Source organism: Pseudorasbora parva, chromosome 16, assembly GCF_024679245.1.
Source record: "Pseudorasbora parva isolate DD20220531a chromosome 16, ASM2467924v1, whole genome shotgun sequence".
NCBI lineage: Eukaryota > Metazoa > Chordata > Actinopteri > Cypriniformes > Gobionidae > Pseudorasbora > Pseudorasbora parva.
In genome coordinates, this window is record NC_090187.1 from 9,763,260 (window position 1) to 9,784,061 (window position 20,802).

Sequence of the window (20,802 nt, forward strand, 5' to 3'; positions counted from 1 at the left end):
AGGAAACGAAAAGGTGATGATTAATTAGAGCTTCTCCAATGGCTGATAAGTAACAAGTAAATGTCCACTGTGTATATGCTAGTGAGGGTTCGACTTTATCGATTTTTAATGAAGCTGCCTTTTTATTGCTTATCTACTAGTCTATGCCATTTTCAGCTGATGCATGAACAAACTTCGCTACAAATTCAAATTCAATACTTCAAAGCTATTTTTATTTCAAAATTCAAAGAATAAATTTGGTTTCGATGCTCTTTCATGTGGTGTGACAGATCTTTCTTCCGCTTTGCTACTAATTAGCATAAAATAAACATGAATGAAAATGAGAAGGAATGTTTAAAGAAACAGTGCAACTTAAGCCCAATTTATACTTCTGCATCGAGTGTGAGTGTACAGCGTAGCTACGTTGTAGGCTGTGTGTTGCACGTGTTGCCTACGACATACCCTGACATGTACCTCTTCAAAAATTTAACAATGCGTCAATTCTGTGATTGGTCTGCCAGAACCTCTCCCTCAGGGATACACATGCTCCCTCTGCATGTGTAACTGCACGTCGAAGCAGACAAGGACGCAGAAGTATAAATCAGCCTTTACAGCAAAGTATCTTGTCTCATTAAATCTCTCAATCAGTGTTTTAACACAGAAAGATGTCAATAAATCAGCTTGTAAACTGGCACACAACGTTACATTTACCTCAGGAAAGCTGTTCATTGTTCAAAGCTTGATAGGCAGCTAGAAAAAGTTGTATTGAATATGCACTATATTACGTATTCATTATATTTTAACTCAACCTGTTTTCTTCATTATTTAATGTACATGCTTGCGTAAATGTCATGAAAACGTTAATTTTGGTTTGAGTATTTTGGTAAAAATAATAATTTTGGTGCATCACTAGTAGATGACATGTTGACACATTCAAGTCATTATAAAGGGAAGAACATAAAATAAGAAGACATCTATGTGATGCTGCTTGTGTCATAAATGTTCCTCAAAGGACAGATTTTATATTTATCAAAAAATTCAATGACACCAAATTAATAGTATACAATGTTAAATTGAACAAATGGGCTAATGGTGCATAAAGGCCTGCATTATTTTAAAACATATTTTATCAATGAAAATATTTGTAATAATAGTAATATAATAATAATAGTTTCTGACCCTCATAAATGTAATTTTCATATTTCTTGATCATAGGGAAAAAATATTTTTGTATCACTTGAATATAATATCTCCGTATAGCAGGTGGAAAGCAGTATGTGAGTTGTGTAGTATGTCTGAATTCACAGTACTCATAAAACAGCAGGCCAAAAAAGTACCCAAACGGCCTAGTTGTTCTGCCATGAGTGATGAATGACAGGGAAACGACTAGCTCACTAACGAACTTACTAACTCACTCAACTCACTCTCTCACTCATTCACTCACTCACTCACTCACTCACTCACTCACTCACTCACTCACTCACTCACTCACTCACTCACTCACTCACTCACTCAACTCACTCAACTCACTCAGTCACTCACTCGGTCAACTCACTCGGTCAACTCACTCAGTCAACTCACTCAGTCAACTCACTCAGTCAACTCACTCAGTCAACTCACTCACTCACTCACTCACTCACTCACTCACTCACTCACTCACTCACTCACTCACTCAAATCACTCAAATCACTCAGTCAACTCACTCAGTCAACTCACTCACTCGGTCAAATCACTCACTCACTCACTCACTCACTCACTCACTCACTCACTCACTCACTCACTCACTCACTCACTCACTCACTCACTCACTCACTCACTCACTCACTCACTCAAATCACTCAGTCAACTCACTCACTCGGTCAAATCACTCACTCACTCACTCACTCACTCACTCACTCACTCACTCACTCACTCACTCACTCACTCAGTCAGTCACTCACTCACTCAGTCACTCACTCACTCACTCACTCACTCACTCACTCGGTCAAATCACTCAGTTAACTCACTCAGTTAACTCACTCACTCACTCACTCAAATCACTCAGTCAACTCACTCAGTCAACTCACTCAGTCAACTCACTCACTCACTCACTCGACTCACTCAGTTCACTCAACTCACTCACTCACTCACTCACTCACTCACTCACTCACTCACTCACTCACTCACTCACTCACTCACTCACTCACTCACTCACTGTCTCACTCACTGTCTCACTCACTCACTCACTCACTCACTCACTCACTCACTCACTCACTGTCTCACTCACTCACTTGACTCACCCAACTCACTCACTGTCTCACTCACTCACTCACTCACTCACTCACTCACTCACTCACTCACTCACTCACTCACTCACTAAACATGTTCGACATGTTATATTAAAACATTTGTGCATCGTCAATTATTTTAATTATTTCATTGATTGGACACTTATTTTCTGAAGAAAGCCATTAATTGCATCGCAGGTCACTTTGAACCCCTTTATGCATTTGTGTCGATTTTTCAAGGGTTAAACAATTAACAGCGTTAAACTTATTTCATTTATGCGTTAACATGTTAACCATGACAGCCCTAACTTAAGTGATAGCTGACTTTGAGTAAGTCTTCTATACTTTTCCGGAAGACAAAGATTAAATAAATCATAATTTTTGTTCTCAAAACAGTATAATAGGACCCACAGAACGACTGTCAGTGCGAAGTGTGGAACAAACAGTGCAGTGTTGCTCAGTTTCATTGTATGCCACTGTTTTCTTTGGTCATGTTCCAAATGACGCACTTTTTGTTGACTTGTAGCCTTGTGCCCTTTCCTATCATATGTCTGAGAAGTCCCATTGATCATTTTATGATTCAGAAGGCCCTTGACGCCCATTACCAAGCCCACCCTAAAAAATACTAACAATGGTCTTTGTGACTTACACTGCAAGAATTTAGGTGTAGGCTGGCTGCAACAGCTGAAGGTGGCTTTTGAGACAAGGCCTTGGTATTTGATGTTGATAAACCATTGTAATGACATAACTTATCAATAAGACGTACCAATATGGCTTGATATGCCAGTTTGTATGACAGCATCCTCGGCAGAACAGACGTCACAGGTATGTGGTGGCCTCGCGGTTCTCACGTTCTTTGGCCTGGGCCACAGCCACATTGATGCACTGCAGCCATTCTTCTGCATGTTTCTCATCTTGAGCTTTCAGCACGTAGGATTTGCTGTCGGTGAAGATCTCGAAGGCTCTGGGCAGCCCGCGGTCACGCCTCTTCTTTGCAACCACCTTAACGCTTTGCACTTTGCTAAGTTCGATTGTGCTGTTGTCCAGCTCGTCCTTCTGTGAGTACAAGAGGGAAAAGTGGCATCAATCAATCAGAGCTAATGCTTTACACTCTAATATTCAGGTAGGTTTGAATGGACCACAGCCAGTGGTTTGTCAGTGGTTTTCAATACGTGTCCTGGGAACCCACCGCTTTGCACGTTTTATGTCTCTCTCATATGACACACTCAGCTTAGTTCATGGTGGCACAGGTGGTCTTATTGGGAGATACCAGGGTCTGTGGCTCTACCAATGGAAAAATCATAACTGCTAATTTGTATCACTTGTACCTTAAAGGGGGGGTGAAACACTCAGTTTCAGTCAATCTTGAGTACCTATAAAGTAGTATTGCATCCTTCATATCTCCGAAAAGTCTTTAGTTTTATTATATTTATAAAAGAAATATAGGCTGTACCGAGTCTTTCCAGAAAAAACTGAGCGCCTGGAGGCGTATTGAGTGGGCGGAGCTAAAGAATGACGATCGCGAACAAAGCGGTGACGTCCTCAAGCGTGGAGAAACCCATGGCTATCTCAGCTAATAGATATATGATCCAGAATCAAATCTGAGGCTGAAATAAATTGAACAGGAGAAACAGTAGCTGCAGGATGTCCGTCTTTGTGGTATGTACTGTATTTAGTGGCCTGTCAACATTTGTGTGTCTTTACTCGCAGTTTATGAGGACATGATTCGGTTTATGGACTATTGTATGCGACTAAATCTTAGCAGTAGCAAGCAAAACGGTTTTGCACGTCAGACTAGTGTAACGTTATACATAGAACAGCAATGGAGTAACGTTAGCGCATTTGAATGACGAAGCACGCGATCGTGTCGTTTACTGATGTTTACTCACGCGACGATAGCCAACAGCACAGACATTTGAAGCAGTTTTACTAACTGACTGCTTCTAAAGCAGGACCGAACCTTTATCGCTGGGACCACTCTGTCAAAAACACACTTCTTTGGTATGATTTGGTGAAGTCCTGTGACAGCAGTGGCGTGGAAATCCACTTTGCGAAGCGAACGGAAGCGATGTTGTGAAGCTTCCCGTCATTTCTGCATTCAAATCGTTTCAAATGCAGCGCTGCCTTCCCGGAATGCTGTGCTGAAGCGTTGAAGTCGCTGGACGTCACCCATAGGAATAAAGTGGAGCGCGGCGTGACAGAAGTGTTCACGGATGACTGGATCTGCAGCTGAGAGTGTTTATGGGCGTGCATTTCCTCTCTCGCTCTAGTCACGCGCGCGCGCACCCTACCAGGAGAAGAGCCCGTACGGCCCATACAAGGACCTTCTGCTCTATCGACGTCAAGCCGAGCGATACTCGAAAAACACTCTCCGAAACTTGTGAGAAACCGGAAGGAGTATTTTTGACACAGAAATACTCTATCAAACGTCCAACATTAGTTTTTGAAACTTTGTCTATGTTTAGGATGGGAATCCAAGTCTTTAACAGTGTAAAAAGCTCAGTATGCATGAAACAACACTTCACCCCCTTTAAATAACCTATCACATTACAGCCTTGAATTCATTGAATTGCATTCAGAGTTGTGCGACAGCCCAATCACTGGCTATGTTTACAAGTGCACCAATAATGCGACTATTAATAATAATCAGAGTAATGTCTAATTGGAGTAAGATGTTTACTCCAGTTTACATGCAATTTTCAAGTATGGTAATAACACACTCAGATAGGCATACAGTGTGCAAGTTACTGGCATTGTTTTAATCTACTCAAATTCATAATACATTTTTATGGATGTAGCTTACTGAATACCATTCGGCTATAATTATATGTATATATATGTATATGTATATATATGTTATATAATGCCCAGTTTGTCTGTTGCTGTTGTGTTCTTTGTGTTCTCTGCCACCTTCATCAGGCAAAGTTTAGAGATTGCCTCTTTAAAGAATGCAGGTTCCCTATTAGCATTGGGTTTAAATACACAATATTGAAAAATAGGCGCTTTTACATTTTGCTTTGGAACCAAATCTTCCGCCATCGTCTTGGCAGTCGGCTCGCCTCACTCTCGTCACGTGATAAATGAGATCTGACTCCAGCTTCTGATCTGTGCTGTGACTCTCGTTCAGCTTAAAGACGTATTAAGTTTTTAATGGAAAGTTTTTATGGAAAGTTTTTAAAGTATCTGTTCTCTAACGTAACTTAAAAAAAAAAAATGTAAGTCATGTAATCGGTGTGTACAGGACAGGTGAACACTGTTTAATACTGGTAACACTGACTATCGCAGCAAGCCTAGTTAGCAGACGTTAAGCTTTTTCCTGCTAAAGTTGCAGGTTTTCCTTCAAGTTGCCAAAATTATATTTTGCACCCCATTCACTGACAACCATATAAACATTCACCATGCTATCTATTGAAGCAGCTTGCTGACAATTCTGGAATGTCAGTCAAATAAAGGATATTTTAGCTGTTTATAAAACATGTAATATGCTTCAAATGATTATACAACTTGAAAGGGCATTCATATCCACTTTTTGGAAACTCGTATTTACAATACTTAAGTCAGATTGCAAACAGTCACCACAGAAGACCTGTGCTGAATTTCTACTCAATTCAGGTTCACCTGAAATATGTCGTTCCAAGAAGATGCCTTTCTACCCTTGTGAAAAAGTACACTTTAGAATACCTTTAAAAAGTGTACTTCACCAAATGTATATACTTTTAAAAGAACATTCTTCAGTGCAAAATTAAAGTAATGTTTTGGACAGTTAATTGCATGTTAATAGCATTAAATTAAAATGCTTATATAAGTTTAAATCTATATTTAATGCAATTCGTTTTTTTTTTTTTTGACCCACTTAAGTAGGACATCTTTTTATCTTTTAATTTATTTGACATTGTAACAAAATGTTATAGGTGTGTGTGATTTAAGTGTGCTAGCCACAATAGTGTACTTTTATTTCATCAATATTATAGTATCTGCAAGTACAGTTTTTTATATACTGTTAATATATTAATGTTACTATTTATATACTGTTAAGTATATTACAAGTGCACCTTTAATACAGTTTAGCACACTTTATTTTCACAAAATTTGTCAATCAATCATTGTAACTAATCCCTAATGCATATGTGATTTGGGATGTGGTTTATGGGTTTTGGAGTTTATGGGTTGGAGGCTCTCAGCATGCATGGACACAATTTTCTTGCTCTATTGTTCTTCCTGCCCCACAACATGTTTTTAAGAGTCACTGCAGAAAGTTTGGCAAAAATAAAGCTTATTGTTGTTTGTGTACACTGATTAGAATGAGCACCATTAAAATGAAAGAAATTAAAGGCATACTAAAAACAATATAAGATGCCAAATTGTCCTCAAAATTGTTTGTGCCATGCCTGATAAATAGACCTGTCAAGACTTTGCAAAATGAAATGACTGCTTCGATTTTTTAGAGTAAATTTGACAATAAATCAAGATTTAATGTTCTTACAGCTCTGATAAATGAATTTGTTTTTAGTAAAAAAGCTTTGGCTGGCTTTGTGTCAGAATACTGTGAGACTCATTGATCTTAGCTTTGTAGTCACTGTTTGCATGTCATGGCTTTGGTTATGAATTCTCCTTTGCACAATTTTAAATATGGCTCCAAGTTATATGGACACATAGTAAATTGGGTATTTGCTTTGTTTAAATGCAACAGTGAGATTCTGACAGACCATTTGAGTTTTATTTAGTTCATGTAATTCCCTTCAGGAATAGCTTTGGCAAATCTCAGGATTAAGTCATCGGTTTTTGAAAGATAATGATCATCTTCCAGAAAGCAGGGCTCTAGACTAATAAAATATTAGTTAGCCATTGGCTCCAGAAATAAAACATTTAAAATACTTTTTAGTTGCAGGATTAAAGAATTGCTTGATGTAGATGTTGTTTAGGAACATGTTCAGCAGTCCATACAACTTATTCCAGATATAAGTATTTTGAAGCAATACAATAGCTTTGCTTAGGTCCCAATTCGCTGTTAACTGGCATTGCTTTTATGTTATTATGCTTTTCAAACGTGCTATTTTGTGATCAGTCACATGACACGAGGGCATTTGGCATCAAAGATGTTGGTCTTGGTGAAATATCTAAAGGTGGCATGAAAAACATGACAGCAAACAACTTCAATTTTGCCTTGGTTCACACACAGGGTTATCATTTGACTTCTGAAGGTCTGGAACATACTGCAAACTTTGCATGGACTACAGGGGGGAACCATCAGGTAAATAATATTTACACATTTTTAAATAATAGTTTAAAAAGTAATTAAAAATAAAATAAATGTAAAATAAATGTTTATAAAAATAATCAGTTCTAATGTTATTTTAGTAATATATAACTTGACAATAAACATCTAAATCTTTTTGGGGAAATAAACCCTTCAAATCTGCTGATTGTGTTGTGTTGTGTTGACATCTGTTTACTCCATATTAGGATTTTTCCGCCTAACACTTTCAGCTCTGTGATTGACGGTCCAGCTGTGAAATTACAGTCAATGACATGCGAATTTCAAGTGACAGGAAAATTGACCAATCACATTATTTCTTTTAATGGGTGGGACTTCACTATGGAAGCCACAAGCAACAATGAGGAGGACATTGTTGCTAATTTATTATTTCCGCCAGTTTCAAGATTAACTTTTAAAGAAAAGCTGGAGGTTCGGAAAAAGAAGACCTACACCAGAGCTCAATTTTGAGCTTGTTAGTCTTTAAATGTACTATCTGAGTGACCTGTAATTCTGCATAATAGTTACATTTTCCCCAAATCATAAGTTTAATATAATCTGTTACATATATTTAATCGGCTGCTGTGCCCGTCTAATGATGTGATTTATTATTAACGGGAAGTTTTTTCATGCGTAAAGTATCTGCCGCTAATGTGTGCTTTTGTCTGAGTGCTGTCATGATCCATCGGCTTACATTAACTTGATGGTTTTGTGGCCAGTTGTCACCATATTCTGTTGAAATAACACACCGATTATGTGATGCAATTATTTGTAATGATGATTTGAATTATTATTTTGTTTATTTGTGATAACTCTCATGCTCACTCTGATGTTTGCTTGTGGCTTTTCTTGTCAAAGGTAACATGCAGTATTATAAAACAGAACAGTGTAAGCTGACATTAAGGCTTTAAGACTTTAAGGCTTTGAAGGCCTCACTCCAAAAGCTGCACCCATGGTACGGCAGCAAAGTTGCTTGATTATTACGCATGAATGAGAGTAAAGTTCCTAGCTATACCAGTCTAGGAAATCACAACTTTTCATTTTTCGTCGGTCTTAGTACTTAGAAACAATATGGAAACTCTTTGGTCATTTTTGAGTGAGATGCTAACAGTCTAATCACATTCAATGAGCTATGCTAAAAGTTCCACCTTCAGATCCAGAGATCGGCTGAATGGATTTGAAAATGGTAAAACTCAACTTTAAAACTAGGGGAGTTGGAAAATGAGCCTATTTTCAAAAGAAAATGGAAAACAGAAAAGTGGAGTGTTCCTTTAAAGGTGCCCTAGAATGAAAAATTGAATTAAACTTGCCACAGTGAAATAATAAGAGTTAAGTACATGGACATCACATACTGTCTCAAACACCATTGCCTCCTATTTCTTATGTAAATCTCGTAAACCAAAACTCAAAAGAAAAAAAAGTGCTTCTCAACATAAACCCAACCATGACGTAAACGTTGGGGATCATTTATATACACGCCCCCAACATTTGCATCTGTCCAAACAAGCCGAATCTACTGATGGTAAACAAGACACTCGAAGATAGCAAAAACGGCTCTCATGACACATGGTTGAGGTTTATTATAATCGGATACCTCAACAAATCGTTTGTTTGTTCGGCCCATTTCAAGCAAGCTTCCCTCAGCGTCTTAAACTGAAGAAAGGGGCAACTATATTCCTACAAGCAGTAAGTCATTTATCCACTTATTGACTAGCTGTTTAAACAATTTCTGATTAAATTGAAAGTTTCTTAGAGACCGCATTGTCTAGATGACGCAAGATGCTAGTACAGTAACAATAGGAAACACCAAGTACCATACAAAACTAAATAGTGTGACTAATGACAAAGGATAATATTATTTTGTATTACAAAATACAACCGTAGATACCGTTCACTCGATCCTTCTAGCAAACGTCACCTTTTCCACCATATAAGTTAAAACGATAGTCAATGGAGATTGCTGAAATGCAGCTTACTTGTCTATTGGTGTTTTCAGATCGTCCGTGCGCGAGAGAGAGCTTGCGTGCATATGGTTGCCAGATTGGACATGTTTAGGTAAAACACTGGATAGTATACGAGTTCTTTACACAGAAAAGCTCTGTTTGGGGGATTTAATTACTGAAATCTGGCAACCGCAGGCACGCAAGCACTTTCTCGCGTGCGAATGATCTGAAAACACAGATAACAAGTAAGCTGCATTTTATCAATCTCCATTTGCGATGTTTTACTTAATGTTTCATTTAGCCGGTCTGTGTTCTGTCAGGACGGTCACGACTCACAAGCCGCTTCACTGAACTGCTGTGAGCTGCTGAAATAAGTCAATCAGAGCAGAGCTAAACATTAATATTCATGACCTTTCCAAATAAGGCAAAAACAGAGCGTTACATCCTAGGGACAATTTTTAGGGTTGTATATGGACCTGTAAAACTGTATCTGGACAATGTTTGCCCTTAAATATGCCACATACCCTCTATGTAGATATCAGAGAACAATGTAACATATTGTTTCAAATCATTCTAGGGCACCTTTAAGGCTGATTTTAGGCTTAGTTTACCTTTTTCCCTGAGAAAAAAAGGGGGTAAGAAGGCCATAGTCCAAGAGTCAAGGTTTACTACTTATGGACTTAGATCTTTTGACCTTTAAACTTGACAGTATAAGTCATCAGCTTTCCTTGTATGGAAAATAGAAGCTGCCTAACATCTTATTTCTGTCAGGACCAATAACGTCAAATATGATTGATTGACTATTAGCATATATCTTGGATTGGCTTGGTTATATGGTTACGTTCTGGGCAAGAACACCCTGCGCATTCATGCAGCCTAGCATTGATAAGAGCAAGGACAGCAGCAATAACCCTCTATGGGTAAACAGAACAGAACAAACATAATGTATTGTAGATATACTTATGGTTCATATTACTTGTACAAAATAATTCAGGAATTTTAGTCTGATTCAAGGGGAATTAGAATACCAAATCCTGACTGACGAGAGGAGGAGCTGGGGATGAGCTGGAGGAGGAGGGTAAATGAGCTCTGGAGAAATGTGATAGCAGCTGATAGTACTGAAGGAGCTTATATATATTCTGGCAGATCAGATTAGTCAAAAAAAAATATATAAACTATATATGGACACGTATTCCTATAGGTAGACATGATCTACTGAGAGGCTGATGCGAGTTTGACTAACCTGACCTGCCAGAACTGACGCTACGCTTGATTTTGTATTCCACAGAAGAAACAGGATAATACGGGATAAAAGTAAATTATTAGAAAATGGTGATTTTTGTATAATCTGTTTCTTTTAGAGAGGGTTGATGGTAAGGAAAGCATAAATGAGACAATGCGATATCTTGTGAATGGGATACTTACTGATTTTCCTCTTCTGAAAAGAAGCTGGTTGCCGGCAAGAGTGAAATACCGTGTTTTCCACCTTTTGATGAACTTCCAGCGTACCTGTTTCTCCTTCAGCTTTCCTTCAATGAGTGGCTGTCCATCCTGGTTAACGACTGAGCAGAAAACGGAAGAGAGCATGTTAGAGTAAGGGAAGCAGCTCTGTCTTGAACCATGAGAAAAATTTCATGAGAAAGTTTGAACTACTATAATGGTGCTTTTTATGCTGCCTGCTTTCATTGAATGGAAAAGAACACCATAAACACTCTTCAAAATAGCTCCTTTTGTGCTCCATGAATGAAAGTCAGATAAAATAGATTTGAAATGACATGAGGGTAAGTAAACAATGAATACAATTTTGGGTGAACTAGCCCTATAGTCATGTCTGCCCATAGGAAACAGTCACTTGAATTCAACACCAAAAAATACTCTTCACTCACAGAGCCATCCTTCTTCTGGACCCACGCCATGCTAAACTATTTACACACAGAGAGAATTATGGGCAAAGTTTTCTCATTAGACGAACAATAGAGCACTGCTCAGTGTTTATCACCACATTGCAGTATCTGGTGTGGTTTCAGATGGGGTGAATATTGTGTCTCCTGCCTGTGTTTGCTGGGTCTGTCTGAACTACACAAAGTGTTTCACAGATCTCTCTCATGGGTCTATTTCAGTTAAACAGGAAGCTGTGTTATAGCCCTTCCAGGATGGTACAAAGCAGCCCATTGTCTGAGTTTTCCTTTTTTTCAGCGAAGAAAACAGATGAGAATCTGCAGCGCTTTGATAGCCCGCTTAAGATTAAGCAAGACTGATATCTGATAATCACCAAACTATAATCCCAACTGGCAGAAGTTTAGCTCTTAGTGTATTAGAGAACACTGGATTCACTGATTTACACTCGGGTAAAAAAAGACCACCCTTGACCTGCCGCTAGAAAACAAAAAAGGGCCTTACCAACGTCATTTGTTTATCTGGTTAAATTAGGTTAGTATAATCATTTATTTCAGGGATGTAAAAGGCACTTTCCACGAATAGGTTTTTCTTTTTTCAACAAATGGTTAGTGAAAGGAGGTGCTTAAAGCTACACTGTGTAACGTTTTTAGTTTATTCTTAGCTAAAAACACTTAGTTCTTTCAAAAATATATGTGCTCATTAATGTATATTTACTTCTTTCGAGTAATAAAGTACTCGTAAGTTTATAATATGCCATTGAAAATACATACGGGTGAGGGGTTCGAATGCCGGTCGCCATTTTGTCCCCTCCATCTTGAAAGTACATTAGCCAAAGAGGGACATACCCATAAATTCAAGCTTCGCCTTTCGCGTTTTAACACTCGATGGCACCGTGTCGAATTTGAAGTGAGGGATTGCCATGTTAATCTTGGATTAAATCGGCCACCGTAGGAGAGGAACAGAAACTAATATTCACTGGATGGTCATATACCTTTACACCACTAGATGTGGGAAAATATCACACAGTGGCGCTTTAAAATGTTTGTTTTTCTCAAGAAGGTTGAGCTACATTTTACATGAAATATTGCTATAAAAACATACTGTGACTGTGTTTTGTAAATATTAATAATGTGTAATTTAAATTAGTAAAACAATAACAACAACAACAACAATAACAACAACAACAACATGTTAAACAGTGATTTGATACTAAAATTAGTATAGGTTTTTATTTATTTATTAATATACACCGATCAGACATAACATTACAACTTCCAAATATTTTGTTGGTTTCCCTTTTGCTGCCAAAACAGCCCTGTCGATGCAGTCCATTAGACCCCTGAAAGTGTGCTGTCTATCTGGCACCAAGATGTTAGCAGCACATCCTTTAAGTCCTGTAAGTTGCAAGGTAGAGCCTCCATGGATCAGACTTTTTTGTTCAGCAGCATTGTTCTTCCCATAATGCATCCTGGTGCCATGTGTTCCACAGGTAAGCAACGGACATGGACCCGACCATTCATGTGATGCAAAAGAAAACGTGATTCATCAGACCAGGCCACCATCTTCCATTGCTCCGTGGTCCAGTCAGATGCTCACGTGCCCACTGTTGGCACATTCGGCAGTGGACAGGGGTCAGCATGGGTACCCTGACTGGTCTGCGGCTATGCAGCCCCATACACAATAATTTGAGATACAATAGCTCATCTGTTTGATCAGACCACACGGCCACGTGCATCACTGAGCCTTGGCCGCCCATGACCCTGTCGCCGGTTCACCACTGTTCCTTCCTTGGACCACTTTTAATAGATACTGACCACTGCAGATCAGGAACACCCCACAAGAGCTGCAGTTTTGGAGATACTCTGACCCAGTCATCTAGCCATCAATCAATCAACTCTATTTATATAGCGCTTTTACAATGACGATTGTTTCAAAGCAGTTTCACAGTGTTAAATGGGACAATATTACAACAAAATTTGATTTGGCTGTGCAGCCTTTCAGGAGAAAACAGTGATGTTATCAGCTTATTTTAATCTATCATATAGCGACAATGTTGGCTGATCAGTATTACAGTTTCTAGAATTAAATTAGACCTAATTAATACATTTTATTTGTATATTTAGTTAAATAACTTGGATCATAATTTTAGTGTCCCCAACTGAGCAAGCCAAGCCATTACAATGTATCCCTTGTCAAACTCGCTATTTTTCCTGCTTCTAACGAGAACAAAATGTTGCTGCCTAATGTATCCCACCCACTAACAGGTGCCGTGATGAAGAGATAATACGTGTTATTCACTGCACCTGTCAGTGGTCATAATGTTTTGCCTGATCGGTGTATGTGGTAGTTTTCACAACTGATGGGATTATGTCCTTTAATGCAGAAAAACAATAAATCATATGACACCAATGTTCTTTATTTTTAGAAAGTGGTATTTGTGGCCAGCCACATAAAAAAATGTAAAAGAACAAAAATCTGGCAGAACAATTGGGAAGCTTTGGAAGAGATAATGCTTGTTCTAGTTGTTTCAACCCAAAACCTTTTGCAGATGTCTGTATTACAATGCTGGTAAAGGTCGAAAATTGAATTAGTGTGTGCTTATCCCATGAGCAAAATAATAATTCTCTATTATGAATTATTTTTCATTTTATTTGCTTTTATACTCTCTCTGCTCATGCATGAATCAAAGCACTAGTATGAGAGTACATGTGCAAAATAAATATGAAATGTACGTTTTGTGAATCCTAGAACATTAAAAGCATCTGTGCTCCGTTCTACATTACATTTGTTTGCCTAAATTGATTTCTGTTCTGTTGATTTTACTGTGTATATGATACTGTACTTGAAAATGAGTTTGTGGTCATGAAAGTGAAACACACATTAATGATAAGAGCAGAGGCCAAAACTGATGCTCAGCAAGTCTAAAAACAGACTACAATTGTTTAAACGATTTTGGTATTTCTAAAATTGCACAATGTCCTGAAACATAGTAGCCTTTTGCAGCCCACTCAAATGTGCTTTCCCATCACAAGCGAAGTACAAAACTGTAGTAAATAGTTCATTATTCAAATTAGGATGCAACCCATCTTAGAAAATCTGCTGGCAGTGCACAGGTACAGAAAGCAACAAAAGCCACTGAGAGAAGAGAAAGAGATTTTGAGCGCTGAATAAAAATGTTTGAGGTAAGAAGTTTTAAGTTTTTTTGTGAACTTAAAGGTGCACTTTGTAGTATTTTTGCAGTAAAATATCCAAAAACCTCTAGGCTGGTGTTATATATTTGTTCAGTTGAGTAGTTACAATATCCCAAATGTTTCCAACTATTTCTAAATTGTGAGAAAATTGCTAAGGACCAGGACGTGTCAGCATAGCGTTTGAGCGAGTCGACTGTCAATTGCGTCATATCTGCGCTAACCTCGGTTTCGGGTTTTATTTGGCAGGAGCGATTTATTCTTAGCAGTGTGAACAAGTGAGCGCACGGAGTAATGTCATAACATCATTTTCAATACACTTAAATGTATCTAATATGATAAACAGAGCTGCATTACCTCATAATCATAACCGGAAGAGCGGATCAGTGCGGACGCCCAGCGAATGTGTTCCGTCCCGTCATAATAAAAGTCCCGGCGTTCGCAAGCCGCGTGTTTGTTTAACAATCGCTCCAGCAGCCATGCTCAGCTCCACAACACTTGGTCCTGCTCTGCTTCACACTACAGAAACGTTAATAACCGCATGCATGAACGTGATTTCTGAGCGTGTCCTATTTTCCACCGGCTGTGAGGTGAAGACCACATGTCCTAAGATGTTGCGCTCAAACTTTGCGTCATCGAACTATGCATTTGTTTTGAATAGGCGCCCTCTAGTGGACGGAAAGTTGCATAGTGCACCTTTAAAGGTGCTGTATGTAAGAATGACAACTAGTGTTTGAAATGAGTACTGCAGTCCAAATTCAAAATATTGTTTGCCCCGCCCCTCCTCCTCAGACTCAACGCTCACAAGAGTGGCCAGTTTGAGGACACGCAACAAGACTGAGCGCAACTGACAATGGAAGGCGAGGAGACTTCGATATATAGAAGTTGATGAATTGATTTTGTGATTTATGATCACGTTTTAATATGCTCCTGTTCATAGAGATTTTTAGATTCTGAGGGGTTTTAGGTTTGGTAGAATCTGTGATCTCTGACCTAGTTTGTTTGCTGGCTTCCATGGCTGCAATTCGCTGCATGTGTTTTCTGCAAACATATTATGGTATTTTTATTCTTTAGTACTTTCAAAAACTTGCACACAGCACCTTTAATTAAACGTTATAATAGTTATACTTAAAATAATAGTTATACTTTCAGGGTTGCCAACTTTTAAGTTCAGGTTTGGAGTGAGATTTTTTTGGGGCCGGGGGGGGGGGGGGGGGGGGATGGGGGGATGGGTAATGCTTTTGATCTTGATTCAGTATCAGTTTATATCTAGTATATATACTGTACATAATAAGAAAAAATATGTTTGTTTTAGCACTAGTTTAAACATTTCTTGGGTCAAATTATATGGGCCATTCTTTAATATTCACTTGTGAGTGCTTATATAAGTATCATTATTCATAAAAAATATTAGGATGCAAGTTATTCAAGTTTTGAAATTTCACATTTAAAGAAATCTAGTGTTTGATCATCATATCTAAATATTTATTAGAATGCAAAGACTGCAATATATTTTTGAGCAACTAGATTAGATACATGTATATTTATTAAAGAGCCATAAGGCACCTAATGGCATTACAAATAAACATTAATATTTTTTTGCCACAAAATGACTCTAATTTGCCTCTTTGAATTGGAATTCTCTATTTTAATATTAATTACTACACTAATTGTAATATAAATATTAGAAGAAATATATACAAATATTAGAAGAAAAATATTTTAAGTGGTCATTTATTGACAATAATTGTTGCACAAATAGTATTTAGTCCCAAAAGATCTCCTCAAAATATTCAATAAATATAATTGAATGAGTATGAGTGTGACCAATTAGTAAGGAATACCTGAAGGGCTAAATACAAGAATAACATTAATGTTAACAATGTTGCATCTCTATCACTCTCCATAATAAAACGATCCCGTAAATATGGCTGACTTAATAATCAATACACACTAACACTATGCTGTACTGTTTACCAAAACTTGCAGCAAACATCTGTATAGTGAAACTGTTGAGTATCCGCTTAAGCCATTTAAATTCATTGGCACAGCGTTTTAGAAGTATTGAGCGCGTGACCAGTGCGCACCGCAGGGAGACGAGAGCATGCAACTCCGCTTTTCAACGCCTCTGGCTTTAACATTATGCCACATTAGCGCCAAATGCTATTTATTGTTTGAATTTCATTAAAACACATTTTAAAAAATTAAAGCTTATAGCTTTGTTTAATATCAAAAGCAGGTTTGGCAATTTGGCGTGAGATTGAGTTGGGCGGAGTGAGAGCGTGAGACAGAGCCTGAAAGCGTGAGTCTCACGCCAGATGCGTGAGAGTTGGCAACCCTGACTTTATTATAGTTAAACGTTAATAATAGTCACAATTTAGATTGGGGTCCAATTCTATTAACTATGACTTTTGCCTCAATAAACGAATTACTGCTAATTAATAGTTAGTAAGGTAGTTCAAGTTTAGGTATTAAGGGATATAGAATATGGTCATACAGAAAAAGGCATTAATATGTGCTTTATAAGTACTAATAAACAGCCGATATCCTAGTAATGTGAATGCTAAGCAACTAGTTAACAGTGAGAATTGGACCCAAAATTAAATTGTTAACAATATATATTTTTTTTAAACTTCCATATAGAATTTGGAAAAAAAATTCCATAATATATTTTAAAGTATCCAAACAATAAATGTCTTTTTACTTTCTAAAAAAAACTAATTATGTATGATTTATAAGCATTTTGAAAAGTGTGGACATGGCCAATGTCTTCATAGTTCACCCTCTACTACTTGTAATACCTATGTCATACTTTGTGTGTAATACCTATGTCATACCATGTCATTATACACATTTGTGTCCTCATATGTCACAAAAACATATCTCTCACACACACACACTCTCTCACACTCTCTCACACTCTCTCACACACACACACACACACACACACACACACACACACACACACACACACACACACACACACACACACACACACACACACACACAAACACACACACACACACACACACACACACACACACACACACACACACACACACACACACACACACACACACACACACACACACACACACACACACACACACACAATTTAATCAATCATTCATTCGTCTGAACTAAACTCCAAGCGATGGAATGCTCTCAAACACAATATCGTGCTTCATGAGCTGACGACACACAGGATTTCTGTCAGACCATAACACTGCCAAGGTAGGTGCAGCCTGTCCAAGCTTCTCTTCCCCAAGTCCTTATTTCTGCAAACATTCACCTCGCTCTATTAAAAATCATTACAGCTCTCTGCTAATGGAAACTGTCCCACATTCCAAATAAGGAGAAAAGAGGTAGAATGTGTGCTACAAACACTCGTTTAATGAGCGGCACTTGCTATTGAGGTTTCAATGAGTCTTTTATTCCCACCTTGGCTGCCGGCTGCACATGTAAAAACATTTCTTGTCTCATTAAAGTGTCTCTTAATGGCAAAAAAAGGATTTTTGGGGTAAAGTGACGCCATCAATATTTCATGAACTGTAGAAATCTAATACTCCAATACTACAATTTTAATATCCATCTCTAAGGGTGTAAAATATTCAAAGTAGACAAACATGAAGATTACCATCCACTTTTTTCCAATTTTTGTTTTGTTTTGTACTGGACAATAAATACACAAAGCCTACAAATACTGTCTATAGGGCATTAAATAAAATACATTGAAATATGACAAATACTGGTAAATTAGTTCTGTCAAATTACAACAAGAGGTTTACCAGTAAATTACCATTTGATGCTATTGTAAACATGATGTTAGTGTGCACAGCACAGTGATTGTAATTTCTATCCGTTATAATTGGGCCAAAGATTGACATTAGAGTTTCCCAGTATTTCGAGACTGATATGTGAATGGTAATGCTAAAAAGAAAGAAACCGTTGCTTGTATGAACAGCGTTTATGATGTATTTACCTGAAAAGTCATTTAGCGAGTTTAATGTGCAAAAGGTGCTTTTGTTTGATAAAGCTATAAGCAATTAATTTTTTTTTCACATATAAAGGGTCATCTTAGGCACATTTTTTTTTAAATGATCTAAGATCTTAATTAAATTGATATAAACTTTTGAACCAAATTAAAGGAATAGTTCACAGACAAATGAAAAAACAAATCTATTCTAGTATTCTAGTTTTGTTGAATAAATATGCCTAAAATATTACACAACCACCAACACCTATCCATTTTGGAATAGGGCTGTAGCATAACAAAATGTGCAAAAAGTGAAGCACTGTGAATACTTTACAGATGCACTGTATATATAGGAGTAAATTTGTCATGTACATCATAAAAAACAGTTTTCTGTACTTAAGTATGATCTTGAATTAAATAATTAGCAGAATTAATCCAATTACATAACGAGTCATATATTTTTTTTAACCAATGTGGTTTAAATGATGGTGCAACCATGTTACTCCAGTTTCAGGAAACATTAATGACTAGCTCATTTCTCCAACAATGCAACAGCGGTTAGGCAGTGAGTTACATCACTAAACAGGAAACACACTCCTATCTGGATACTGAGTTTGACAAACAGAAATTATCCAAATGTATTAAACTTCCATTTTACAAACTTGATTTGATTGCATCACGCAATAAAATTAGAGTGTGAAACAATGTTCAAGAACTGTGTTGCATTAGCAAACTTTAATGAAATAATTTTCATGTAATTTAATGAAATAATTTGCATTTACTTTCTTTTTTAGTGTTTCAAATGCCTATAAATGATCTCAGATGAAATAGACATGTTCCATGTGCAGCAATTTACAATATGCTTCATTGTTTTTGGTAAAACGTTCAGGCCAGAGGCAAAAACCTTCTCTGTTGTATCTAATTGGTTCTTGTGGAAAAATCCTACCAAAAAAGCACATATGCACATCTGGAGAATATTTAAAACAAAGCTGCAACAATTCTGGATGCACTTGAATGGCTTCAGAAGCCTCTTTGTCTGAACATCCTAATGCTGGACTGATGTAAATGTATCTCAGCTACAGAACCACCTTTTCCTCTAGTTTTAGTTTCTTTCTTCTCTTCATGGAAAGCAGATTTCGGCCATCATCACAGGAGTCTAAAGCTGTATACAACATCTGTAGTCCTGATGTGCTGTTAAAAAACCATGTAGTCACTAATCATTAACCTCACAGAGGATCAACTGTAGCTCTGATGATTGTTATTCACTGATAATCTTGCCCTCAAGTGAGCTGTTAACAGTTGCGACCAGATCATTGAGTCAGCTAGTTGAACTCAAGAACCAGCCTAATTTGTGAATGAAGACCAGTTTTGTGAACCCCATTCACTGAAAAATGTGGTTATATACAACCGAATTCCATCAAAAATTACAAAAGTAATGAAATCTATGCTAGTTTTTTTATCTTTGTAATACCTTTCTACAACACTAATAACCTTGGTATGTCAGGGCTCCAGACTGTGACCTTTTTTCTGGCTGGAGTGAGTCAATTTTGTTAGAGGTCGCACTAGTGCCACCACCACAATGCCCAAATGACAACAGCTGCAATTTCTGTTCCATATGAAAAACATCAAACGGCAAATGAAGCAATAGCGGAATGAAACCATGCTTCTGGTTTGGGCTGCAAAGTATCAGATAGGATTGTTATTATACACATCACAGCGTAAGCTCAGAAAAGATTTACCCTAAACTGTTTCCACAAAGTTAGGAGCAGAAAGTTGGTGACTTCTGCGCACCTTAGCATGCGCTGACCCCACTCTGTGATTTTACATGTCCTACCACTTTGTGGAGGAATTGACGTTGTTCCCAATTGCTTCCACTTTGTTATAATATTACTAACAGTTGACCGTGGAACATTTAGCAGTGAGGAAATTTCATAAATGTACTTATTGCACAGATCAACCTATCACGGTATCACGCTTAAATTCACTGAGCCCTGAGAGCGACCCATTCTTTCACAAATGTTAGTAGTAGCGTCTGCATGCCTAGGTGCTTGATTTTATACACCTTTGGCCATAGAAGTGATTGGAACACCTGAATTTAATGATTTGGAGGAATGTCCCAATTCTTTTGGCAATGCAGCAAAAAACAAAGAAATCTTATTTACCTGTGGCTTTTTCTGGGTTACTGCACATGAAGCAGAGCCAGCCACCCTCCTCTTCACTGTAGCTGAACAGGTCAAAGAAACGAACCTCCTCCAGATACGTCTGCAAACTGTCCACATCCTGAGAGTGAATACAG

General features: G+C 37.7%; 1 protein-coding gene across 4 annotated transcripts in view; it reads right to left on the bottom strand.

The window, feature by feature from the left end:
- The window catches only part of veph1 (ventricular zone expressed PH domain-containing 1), a 153,254-nt gene that overhangs the window by 4,926 nt on the left and 127,526 nt on the right, over positions 1–20,802 (bottom strand). For 3 of the 4 annotated variants that reach the window (XM_067419542.1, XM_067419544.1, XM_067419543.1), the window contains 3 exons: positions 20,669–20,786; positions 10,869–11,005; positions 2,285–3,302 (listed from right to left, as the gene is read on the bottom strand). In XM_067419542.1, coding sequence (XP_067275643.1) covers positions 3,066–3,302; positions 10,869–11,005; positions 20,669–20,786 — 492 coding nt within the window. In that variant the 3' untranslated portion in view covers positions 2,285–3,065. Of the gene's footprint in view, positions 1–2,284; positions 3,303–10,868; positions 11,006–20,668; positions 20,787–20,802 lie in introns of those variants that run through there. The other variant, XR_010898443.1, reaches the window with a different exon arrangement.